This window comes from Thamnophis sirtalis, unplaced genomic scaffold (genome assembly GCF_051295495.1).
Source record: "Thamnophis sirtalis isolate CommonGarterSnake01/CBP01778 unplaced genomic scaffold, rThaSir2_p1.2 scaffold_5, whole genome shotgun sequence".
In the NCBI taxonomy this organism is placed as follows: Eukaryota; Metazoa; Chordata; class Lepidosauria; order Squamata; family Natricidae; genus Thamnophis; species Thamnophis sirtalis.
In genome coordinates, this window is record NW_028261385.1 from 25,764,507 (window position 1) to 25,777,447 (window position 12,941).

The 12,941-nt window shown below is 37.1% G+C and overlaps 1 protein-coding gene across 2 annotated transcripts in view; it reads left to right on the forward strand.

The window, feature by feature from the left end:
- Nucleotides 1-12,941, forward strand: part of PARP8 (poly(ADP-ribose) polymerase family member 8) — a 204,965-nt gene that overhangs the window by 118,960 nt on the left and 73,064 nt on the right. For both annotated transcript variants that reach the window (XM_087715477.1, XM_087715478.1), the window contains exon 7: nt 12,336-12,430. In XM_087715477.1, coding sequence (XP_087571603.1) covers nt 12,336-12,430 — 95 coding nt within the window. The remainder of the gene's footprint in view (nt 1-12,335; nt 12,431-12,941) is intronic.

Genomic DNA, 12,941 nt, shown 5'->3' on the forward strand with positions numbered 1-12,941 from the left:
AGATGGACAGTCTTCATATCCTACTCTACCGTTCTCTTTTTTTTCTCTTACCATTACACAATAACATGTAACCTTCCCCATGAAAGTGGACTCTTAACTTCCAAAATAGCTCACAATATTCTACCACTTCAGAACTGTTCAGACTTGTAATTCAAATGAATGGGCATTGCTTATTCTTGCTTTAGGAAGAACCATTTACATTAGAAAGTGTTTCTGAAAACAGCTAACAAATTTTTTTTAGAATTTCCGCTGATTATAGCAATAGCAATAGCAGTTCGACTTATATACCGCTTCATAGGGCTTTCAGCCCTCTCTAAGCGGTTTACAGAGTCAGCATATTGCCCCCAACAACAATCCGGGTCCTCATTTTACCCACCTCGGAAGGATGGAAGGCTGAGTCAACCCTGAGCCGGTGAGATTTGAACAGCCAAACTGCAGAACTGCAGTCAGCTGAAGTAGCCTGTAGTGCTGCATTTAACCACTGCGCCACCTCGGCTCTTCCAGAGATTGTCTTTAAATACTAAAAGCAACAATAGCTTTCTGCCATAAGAAAAATTCCCCAAATCAGCTATATGGTAAAGATCAACTTATGGGGAATCCAAGTTGGATTTCAATTATCATTTAAAATTAAATGATTAATTTAAATGATTAATTGCAATATTCAGATCATTATTGTTCATCACTAATGGGGCCTATGCAGTTTGTGCAAAAAAACCTGTAGTCTTGGTTTTGTTATAAACTAAGTTCTTCATTCATATTTGTATTTTTATTCCATATTACAGAATTGCATTTTTTGTGTATGTTTGCTTAGGGCAGTGAAAGAAAATCTATTTCCAATGAAAGATTTTATAATACAATTTCAGCCTGCTATCGTTCCAGACACTTGTGGTCCTCACGTTGCTTTCTAAAGGGTTCAGTGTTGATAGTGTGAATTGGATTCCTGTTGTGATATTTACACTTTAGACTGCTTTTGATCTTTACTCTTAAAATACGTGCATGTTAGGAATTTAAGTATGTACATGATCAAAAATTAGGGAAGCCTATTTTCCGTTTAAATAATATTTATTCATTAAAAGTCAGCCAAATGTGTTTAATCTTCTTATCCCTCATTAATGTGAATCTTAAAATGTCAGTATATGTGTCTGATAATTGATTTATTGACTATCATATTTCAGCTTAGGATTTCAACCCTTTATATAGATGTTAATAAGTGAAAGTAGCATGCAAAGAATCGCAGAATGACAAAATAGCATTCAGAGAAGCATTATTCAGAGTCCATTGCTCCGTGACTTTAGGGACCTGGGTATCTCCAGGAGTACCCCTAGTCCTACAAATTCCTGAATATATTTCATTTTCTAGAAGAAAATCTGTTCTGTCTTTTACATTGCATTTACATGTTTGTACAGATACTTTTCAATAGTAGAATTAAATAATGAAGACTTATGAAGAATTTCCATTTCAAGAGATTCAACTTACCCCAAGTCTTCAGAAATCAATTGAAACAATATTTTGATAGGTTTTTTTGGTTAGTAGGCTGCTATTTGAGCCTACCTTTTTTGTAATTTTATTTAGGGGTACTTTTGGGAAAGTTGTGGTATATATAGTGTATTAATGAACTTACCCACTAGGGTAGTTCAACAGCTAAAAAAAATTAAGATTAAAAGAACAAAACAATTGCCAAAAGAAAGAAAGAAAATTAAATGTATGCTTATCTCTAATAATGCTTGAGGAATTTTTCTATGAATTAATTGGATTTAATCCTCTCAGGATTCTATGCCAATGGAATATAATAAAATAAAAATATGCATAATTGTCCTTTGGGCTCCTCAGCTTTCCCAAATTTGTGATGTCATATGTGCATTTTATAAGTATGTATCTTAGAAGCGTCTATTTTCAAACAGTGTCTGTTGTAAAAATCTTGCTCTATTATATTACCAATTAAATATTATACTATTAATAGTAAAGTACATTTACAGAACAGTAATATTTACTTATGTGGAAGTTAGTTGCATTAAATTCTGTAAGATTCTTGATTTGACAGATATTTTGTCTACATAATGCTATTCTATGCTGTTCCTTTTCAGGTTGAGCAATGTTATATAAAATCCAGAAAAATCATAAGTAATGAGCAAAATTAATTACTGTAAGAGATAAAAGGAAAGGAAAAATCTAGTTTACACCAACATCATTCATTATAGCTCTCTCTATGCCTTTCTATCCTTGCAAATCATTCTGGATTTTTCAACCATGCCATTGTCCTTAAATTTCTCACAGTTTTACAACTTAATCAAACCACAATTTTCTTAGTCTTCCTATGCTATTTTCATGTCATTTGCTCTTCCTCATATATTTACTTTTAAACTCTGATCATAATTCATTTTGCCTATGTGAGCAAACCACCTCAGAGTACTTCTTTCAAACTGATCACATATTTTTGTATTCGATTCCCCTTCATTTATCATCCTATTCATTTTTGTCCCTACTTGTTTTTGCCCTATCACAGACACTTCTTAAATGACCACTTCCTGCTGCATTTAAATTTCTCCTGGCACACCAAATTTTCACTTCCATTGAATAAAGTACAGTTTTACGCATAGCTATCATTCTTCTCAACAAGACAGTCTATTAGTCTATTTGATTATCCACCTTTGTAACCATTTTATCAAAGCACGTAAAACTTACCTACCTGATCTCATTTCCCCCCATAATGTTCACTCCTTGCAATCATAACTACCTTGATTTGATATATTCATTTCTATATTGCTCATAGTGTCATATAGTCTAAACATTCAATGCCAAAAATCATATTTCCATGAAACAACATGTCATAATTTGTATATAAAAGCACATGCTCATTCAAGTCCCCAACCGACACACATCTAATACAAATTACAAATACAAATTACAAATACAATTCCTTACAAAAACATTTATTACACATTTACTCATTAATAAACAACTAAAGGGACATCAGACAGCTTTAGCTTATTTTATGTTCTATGTGAAACATTTGCTAAACATTTACTTTGTAAACACACACCCTCCATTGCTCTTATTGAATCCAGTAAATTTCAATTCTTTATTCACACCAAGCATTCAGTATTCCAAAGCTATCAAGTTTATCATGCATTTTGTTCTATTCAGCAAATGTTCAATATATTTTCTCATATTCATACATTCCTCAGTGAAATGCAAAAAATGCAAAATTCCTGTCTGCATTTCACAGAATAAAGCCTGATCGCATTTCCAATATTTCACTATCACCTTTTGTGCCCTTTCAATCCGAATTCTGCCCAATAAGTTTCTAGGCCCACCTTTCAAATTAATTCCTGTAATAGGATTTTTATAATCATTCTTTTAATATATATGGGAGGGAGCATACTGCTTCCCTTTTGCCTTTCAGGTCCACCTAGGAGCCTTCCAGGCAGGAAAATGCAACATGTATGTATGTACGTGTGTGTGTCTATGTGTGTGTGTATGTATGTGTGTGTGTGTGTATGTATATGTGTGTGTGTGTATATGTGTATATGTGTATATGTGTATATGTGTATGTGTATGTATGTATGTATGTATGTATGTATGTATATATATATATATATATATATATATATATATATATATATATATATATATATATATATATATATATATATATATATATATATATATATATATATATATATATATATATATATATGTTATTATTTGTGCTGATAAATAAATAAAGGAAGACTAGTATAGATCTATTTCAAGCTATTTAGCTCTCATCAGCTAGCCATATCCTTACTGGGAATCGAATCTATACTGAAATAGATCTATACTAGTCTTCCTTTATTTATTTATCAGCACAAATAATAACACAAATATAACAAAGGCAACAGTAAAAATATTGGGTTTCTGTCTGGATGGACTCTTGTGACGAGCCTAATGACAGAGAGTGGAAGTGTGACCTTCCTCCCACACTTGGGCATACCAGGGGTTGTGACTTTAAGTATATATATATATATATATATATATATATATATATATATATATATATATATATATATATATATATATATATATATATATATATATATATATATATATATATATATATATATATATATATATATATATATATATATATATAAATGTTATTAATATTTTTATTAGGGAAACGTTAAAACATTGGACATAGTGCCACATTTCTGGCATAATCATTTCTGTAGAGTTCTTAGATCTTACAACAATAACAGTTTATAAATCCATTACTTAGGTATGTGTAATCAGTCAAATAACCTATCCATTATTCCTTTTCGTTATATAGTTACTATCAATACATATACGTATCCAGTTCTTACCTATAATACAATATTCATACCATATTTCCAATTCTTAACTTCTATACTATTGCCTTCTGTGAAATGCATTGACCAATAGACATAAATAATCATGAATTTAAACATATTCTAAAAACTGTAATTAATGTCGAAATGGATCTAAGAACAAAGCCAAGTAAAAGTGATAAGGAGCAGAAATAGATGGATCCATCAATCTTTCTTACTAAATAAGTGTTGTGCTTTTAGTTAATGGAACTGAATAATCAGAGATGAATGGTTGCGATCAGTTGAAAGATTAGAAGACAGAGATGGTAAGAAAGAAAAGAGCTTTGAGCTTTGATTGTTTTGTTTCTCCTGCAAGACACCTGTACAGAGTTTTACAGAGAAAAATGCTTTGTTCTTCACAACCAGAAATCTATATCATGTCTCAATTTAATGGCTCATCACTTTCAAGTACCATTTTTTCAGGCACAAAAAAGAGATAGCTTTTATCTTTTTGAGTACTTCACTTTTCATTATGATAATGTTTCTGGAAATGAAAGCAAAACTACATTTGCCCAGAAACCCCCCCCCCCTCAAAAGTGTTAACATTATTTTTGTGCCTCTCTATAGATCTGTCTAAAAATAGAGGTAGGAATCCATCATTCAAAGTTGCTGCTGTTCCATTCTGTATGTCTCCGTACACATTGGGGAGAGACTCTATTTGTTTCTTTTTAGCATTTTCCAGAAAGATTCTGACATGGCTTTGATGAGAAACCATGCATTTTTCTTCATCTTTTGAATGCAACAAATCTCTTCTTCCATTCACATACTGCAGTACAGAGTTGTACAGTACATAAGATGTACAGTACATAAGATGTGGAACTAGAACAGGGTAGAGCCAGATTCAGATTCATTTTTAGCCCTAGAAACCTATTAGATCAGCGGTCACCAACTGGTGGTCCGTGGACAAATGGTGGTGGTCCGCAGAAAAATTATTTTCATGTTTTTAAAACATGCACTAAATCAAGGGTCCTCAAACTACAGACCCTGGGATGGATATGTGTAATGAACGTTTGGGCTGATGTAGAGAGTCTCCCCCTTCATTTTTGTGTGGGTCGGACGGGGGGAGACATTCCGACTAGGGGTCTGCTTCAGCCTCCTGGTGTGGGCCTTTGGCCAAAGTGTGGAGGGAAGAGCTGCTGGTGGTAAAGAGCCGGAGGGACTTGTTCCAGTGGGACTGCATCATGGCCTGGAACTGGCTGACCATCTCAGCCTGCTGAACCTCCAGGCGGCGGTACCTGGTCTTGCACTCCTGCAGGTCTTCCCTCAGCTTGGAAAGCCTATTTAGTATTTAGTATTTTTTAGTATTTTATTGGAATTTATAGGCCGCCCTTTTCCCTGAGGGGACTCAGGGCGGCTTACAATCAAAAAAAAAAAAGGGGGGGGGTGCAAATACAAAAACAAAAACAGTAGGTGAATAAAATAAGACAATAAAAACACAACTTGCATTCAACATTCAACACTCGGGTGGGGCGAATTAGGAACTTATCCCCAGGCCTGACGGGATAGCCAGATCTTGAGGGCTGTGCAGAAGGTCTGTACGGTGGTGAGGGTGCGAATCTCGACGGGGAGGTCGTTCCACAGGGTCAGAGCTGCTACAGAAAAGGCTCTCCTCCGCGTAGTCGCCAGTCGGCATTGACTGGCGGATGGAATTCGGAGAAGGCCCAATCTGTGCGATCTAATTGGTCTGAGGGAGGTAATCGGCAGGAGGCGGTCTCTCAAGTGGTCTCTCAAGGACTATGCTCATAGTCCTCAGTGAAGTGCTTCTACTGAGCCTCCTTCTTAGTCAGATCCAACTTAACTGAGCTGTTTTGCCAACTCTTTCTCATGGTGGCTGCTTAGCTCGAACAACTACCATACTTTTCGGAGTATAAGACACACCTTTTTTCCTCAAAAAAGAGGCTGAAAATCTGGGTGCGTCTTATACATCGAATACCTCCCAAAGCCCCGCCCCTTCACCAAAATGGCCATGCATATCCTTGTGGAGGCTTTCAGAGAGCTCCTGAGGGCTGAGGAGGTGGAAAATGTTTTTTGCTCCCCCCCAAAGCCCTCAGCAGTACTCTATAAGACTCCGTAAGGCTATGCATCCCATTTTGTTTGACAAAAAATGGGACCGTTTTCGTGAAAAACAGGCAATTTTTTGCTCATTTTTGCCCCCCCCCTCCAGGAGCACTCTGCAAGCCCCGCCCCCCGGCTATTCATGCCTTTTTTTGAGAGAAAAAAAACGGGCCCGTTTTTAGAAAGTTTGCCGAGTGCAAAAACTTTTATTTTCCTTTTGGAAAGCTCTTTAACTGATTGATGAGAATTACATTGATCAAGTGCTGTGCCAGCAGAAACATCTACCTATCTACTATATTTCTCTCTATTTCTATTTCTCTCTCTCTATCCCTCTTCCTACCTACTTACCTACACACACTCTCTCTCTCCCTACCTACCTATTGTATTTCTCTCTTTTTTTCTCTCTCTCTATCCCTTTATTTATCCACCTAACTCTGTCTCTCTCCCTACCTACCTATCTACTGTATTTTTCTCTCTCTCTCTTTCTCTCTCTCTATCCCTCTACCTACCTATCTACCTACACTCTTTCTCCCTATCTACCTATTGCATTTTTCTCTCTCTCTATTTCTCTCTCTCTCTATCCCTTTATCTACCTACCTACCTACCTACTCTCTCTCCCTCCCTACCTATCTACTGTATTTCTCTCTCTCTTTCTATTTCTCTCTCTCTATCCCTCTACCTACCTACCTACTTACCTACCTACCTACCTACTCTCTCTCTCCCTACCTACCTACTGTATTTCTCTCTCTTTCTCTTCCTGTCTATCCCTCTATCTATCTACCTACTTTTTTAAAAAAATTGCCTCTTCAAAACCTTGGTGCGTCTTATACTCCGGTGTGTCTTATATTCTGAAAAATACGGTACTTCCTATTGGGACCCTAAGAAGTTCAGAAAGGCAGGCAAGGAGTGGCGAGAAGGGGAGGGGCAAGTAGAGGCTGGCGAGGCACCCCTCGATGTGAGTGACATGACCACCTAGCCATGCTCACCCAGCCGATCATTAGGCAGATCATATTAGTGGTCCATGGGATTTAAAGTTATGAATTTAGTGGTCCCTGAGGTCCGAAAAGTTGGTGACCCCTGTATTAAATGACTTTGGGACAATTTCCACTATGGTGCTTTTCAAAAAGGCAGCTAGACTTTCTTGGGTTTTTTTCCTTGAAAGAATATTTCAGTGAAATGTTTTCAAAGAACAAAACACAAGATAGTCCAGTTACCTTTTGGAAAAGAACCGGGTGATACCTGGGTGACTGAGAATCTCCATAGACACATTGAGCTAATTGTTTTCTCTGCCTTGTCTTCTCTATAGGATTATTCCTTTTTGGGGTGGGGGTGGGAAGAAAGGAAATGGGGAGATTGTTAGACATACTATCTTGAATTCCTGGAGAGCCAAAGTATAAAGATTAGACACACTCAACCAAAACAATGATTCAAACACGAATAGGGAGGAAAATATATTAAACTCTGATAATATATTCTTCTGTGTAGGTGTCCTTGGGAATCAAAATTCAGTATGAATAAAACCAGATAAGCTATACCTATAGAGAAATCTTTTACTTGGACAGATGCATTCTCTTGAGTTCCATAGCCTTGAGTAAATTGAGTTGCTTTGTAAAATATGATACTGCAGGGTTGTCGACAGCTGTCAGGTGTTCACAACTATTTAATTCTTCAGAAAGCTTGCTAGCGCTCCCCCTCTCCCTCCCTCCCTCCCCCACCTCTCTCTCTGTCACACATACAAAGAGTTCCCATTCCAGTCTGGAGTGTTGCAATTTACCATTCAACTGTATAGATCTTTCATTATACCTACTGCTTCAACAAAGCCTAAAGGAATTTGCAAATAAATCTAAAAGCTAAACATTCAGATTCTAATAAAATCAATGCTGCTATAGAGTAAATGGGAGGAAATGGTCTCTATCTAGGGCAGTGTTTCTCAACCTTGGCAACTTGAAGATGTCCGGACTTCAACTCCCAGAATTCCCCAGCCAGCGAATGCTAATGCTAATGCTAATTCCCCAGCCAGCACAGTGCTAATGCTTAATTTTACCATTAGATAACAACTTCAGTATTTGATAAACTTCGCCTTCAGTCAGAACCATTTACAGGTAGACCTCAAGTTACGAATGAAATGGAGCCTGCCCATTCCATTTGTAACATGAGAATTTGTGGGAGTGAATCTCGTACCTTGAATGTGATCACTCCCTCCTTTCGCTCATGCATTCGCTAATCAAATGCATGGCTTGTTAAGTGCATATGAGGTATCTCGGGATGGGGAAGGGGGCCTAGTGATAGAACAAGCCACCTGCTTCAGTACACCGACCCACAGATACCTTATTCTCCCTCCCTCCATCCTACTGAGCTGGGTCACTTACCTGATGAAGATCTGTCTCCCCTCCACCCTGTTTCTTTGCCTGCTCCCTCCTTTTTCATTGCTGAAGCCTTCCTCAAGTAGTTAGGCAGCAAAGAAAGGAAGCCCGGATGTTTGCACGTGCCTCCTTTTTCACTGCCAAAGCCTTCCTCAAGAAATTTAGGGGCAGGAAAGAGGCCCGGAATGGCACACGTGGCCATCCGTGCCTCCTTCCTCACTGCCTAACCTCTTGACAGCTTTGACAACTAAAAAGGATGCCCTGATGGCCGTGTGCCCCATTCTGGGCCTCCTTTCTCATTGGCAAAATGCTTGAGGATTGCGTCTCTGTAGGCTTCTGCAGCCCTTTGCAAAAAGCTTTTTCCAGTAGGAACAGAGCTTCGGAGGCATGCATTTGCCCCTCTCAAGCTTCGCTGGTACTACAAAGGCTTTTTGCAAAGGGCTGCTGAAGCCTACATGGATATAATCTCCCTGCAGACTTTGGCAAGGAAACTGCAAACAGAGAAAAGGCCTGAAGCCTTCCGTCTGTTTGCAAACATCCAGAGGGTTAGGTAAGCTCCCCATTGGGAGAGTGACTACATTCAGCGAAGTGTTGTGAGAGTTGTGTTGGAGAACACACAAACCAGCATACAGAGACACTGCAGTTTAAATAGGCTTTTACTTTCGTGGAAATAGAGGTATCAGAGTCCATCAAACAGTCCAAGTCATACACGGATAAGACAGTCAGTCATCAATGTCGTTCAGTTAAGGGATAATCCAAATAACATAGTCCAGTATCATATAATCAGTTCAGTACTCAAAGTTTGCTAACAGTTGCAAAACTTAAAATAGCTCACGGCACTCAGATCAGATCAGCCCAGCCCAGCCCAGCGTCTAACCAACAGAGAGAGCTAACAGTCATTCTGGCTCCCTCTTATGGCTGATTGAGGAAAACAGCAACCAATCACATTTTACAGTATGATTTAAAGAAACAGGCACAACATTATTACATGATTTATATATTGCCAACCCAAACATTAGAATTATATTCCTAACACAGACCTCAATTCACATAGAATAGAAACCTAAAGTGCGTGATCTCACAGTAAGTTAGGCCTCTGTTCTCTACGAATACACCAGAAGCCTGAAGCAGTGAAGTAGGCAAAGAAACCGCAACAGAGAGGAGATCTTTGCAAGGTAAATGAGTCTCCACAGGGAGAGTGCCTGTGAAGACCTGGTAGGGTGTGTGTGAATAGGCAAGATGAATGCTGCAGAGCCTCTGCAGTTGTTTGTAAGAGTGGACAACTGCCGTGATGCTACAACATTCATAATTTTGGGACTTGTTTGTAAACGCTAGGGGGCGCTTATCATGTACTTTCGAACATTCACTAAGGGAATACTCGTAACCCGGGAATTATTTATGTATGATATATGTCTCCTACTCAGATGCCAATAGATTGGTATTTAAATAAATCTTATTCAAGTTTTCTTTGCATCATACCTCCTGAAGGTCAACTGTAAGATGAAATAATGAATAGTAATTTAGCACCGGCTAACAGCATACTTGTGAAATAAATGTAATATTACGTAAACTAGGAGTATGAACGACTGCCTGGGATACTGTTGATGTATGACAGCTTATTGTGGATTATGCAAGCATGTTTTAAATATATATTTTATTAAGAATTTTTTATTAATGAATATAAATAAACCTAGACACAAAAATAGAATAGAAAAAGAATAAAAAATGCAGAAAAAAGAAAAAGAGAATATAATAAAGAAATGCTAAAAAAGTGACTTCAAACATTCTTCATAAGTATAAACAAATTTACTGACATAGATAGTAATAGTACTGACATAGTAATTCAGTAAATACAAATTAAAAGTAAAAAAATCCTTGTGGTGTACTTTCTAGCTGAACAACAATTTATAACAGAGTTAGGCAGGTTCAGTACTGAATGAAATAAGTAGTAAATATAATTAGTATTATATTTCTGATACCAATCTTTTCCACTCTAGCCTTTTAATGAAAAAATAAAATATTTTTTGAAATATTTATATAGCATCTCCATGTAGCATTTTTTTAAAAAACAATGAGTACTTAAATTCTATCTTGGCTTACACCTATTACATGAAGATGAATAGATGCCCTTGTTTGTCATGAGGATTAAGCACAATGGCCATGCTGACAAGTCTTCCTTCTTCCTGTATTGCGCCACCAAAGGTCTTGCTGCTGTTATTAGGTTCAAAATCAATGTAGTCTCTATAACAGTAGAATCAGTAATTATACCTAACAAGAATAACTGAGAGGTAAACTTTATCCTCTTTTTAAAAATATTTTGCATAATCCACCATATTTTTATCCAAAATGCTTTAACCTTTTTGCAAGTCCACCATATATGGTAATATTAGCATCAACACAATCACATCTCCAGCATTTAGGTTGCAAATTCGGATACATGCAAGCCAATTTTTTAGGATCTAAGTGCCATCTATAAAACATCTTATAAAAGTTCTCTCTCAGGTTTTGGGCTTGTGTAAATTTTACATTTCTTACCCATATCTTTTCCCAAGTGTCCAACATTATTGGTTATTCAAAATTTTGTGCCCACTTTATCATACAGTCTTTAACTAATTCTGTTTCAGGATCCATTTCTATTAGAATGTTTTATAACCATTTTATGTGCATTTGACTTTGATCCCTGATTTGTTTTAGTAGATTGTCCTCGTCTTTCGTAATACCAACTTTCTGATCTTTTTTCCATCTGGCCTGCAACTGTCCATACTGAAACCATGTTTGGATTACCTTCTCCTCTTTTAGTACATTCAAGGGTTTTAGCTGTAATACACCTCTTTCTACAGTAAGAAGCTGTCTATATGTAGTTACATCATGTTTTTGTGTTATACTTATGTTCTCTATTGCATGTCTGGGAATTGCCCTGATAGGTATCTTATCATTTAATTTATATTGATATTTTTTCCAGACACGCAATAAAGCATTCCTTAATATATGACGTTTGAATGTCTTATCCACCTTCTTGTCGTATATCAAGTAAGCATGCCAGCCGTATATCAAGTCATGCCCCTCGATATTCAGTAATCTATCCTCTGTTGAATTAATCCAGTCACTAATTATTGATAAAACTATTGCTTCATAGTATAGTTTTAAACACAATGGACATGTTGACAGATCACACAAGTCTGAATAAGAGTTTTGCCAGGAGCAGCAATAGTAATAGGATGTTTATTTTATATTCTTGCTGCTAAGTGTTGATGGAAACAGAATTAACTTTTTGGTTCCATCTACTAAGGAATCCAGTAGGGTTTCCCAGGGCAGAACTTAGGACCAGAATTCCAAGACACCATCTAGCAAAATGAGTTCCCAGTGGAGAAGGGTACATTCAGCAGAATTGACTGCCTTCTCTTTTTACAGCTAAACTTACTGAGATGGAGCAACTTTATGTTTGGACTAGGCACCGAAAAGGAAAATGAGATATCAGAGAAGGAAAGCTTTGCTACTCAATTTGTGATACCTTAAAAGAAAATATTTCTTATTCCCCTCTCCTCTGCAGGTTAGTTATGATGGAGAACTTCACAAACATCCACAGCTGGAAGCTGACTTGGCAGCAGTAAGAGAAATCTATGGGCCAAATGCAGTATCTCTCAGGTTGGTCTGTCTATTTTCTCTATTTAATCATCTATCCATTCAGGGGTATCCAAATTGGTTTGTTCAATTTGATTCAGAAGAATCCCCAAAATTTTTCTGGTTCAGAAATCTGAATCAATTCTATCCAAATCTCAAAACCTGATTCAGTTTGGGTTAGTTTAAATCATTAAAATATTGGTACATATGCTATATACAACACCTAGCAATTCGCAAGCACATAAAAATGCAAGTAGAAAAATGGGAACCCCTTTGGTGGGAAGGTAACAGCGTTCCATGTGCCTTTGGCATTTAGTTATGCTGGCCACATGATTATGGAGATGTCTTCAGACAGCGCTGGGTCTTCGGCTTTAAAACAGAGATGAACTCCGCCCCATAGCGTCAGGAACAACTAGCACATAAGTGTGAGGGAAACCTTTACCTTTACATATGCTATATTGTCCCAATCAAGTACAATAAATTCAAGTACGATCATTTTGACTAATGAGTTCAGTCCTTTGGTTTCCTTTATTAA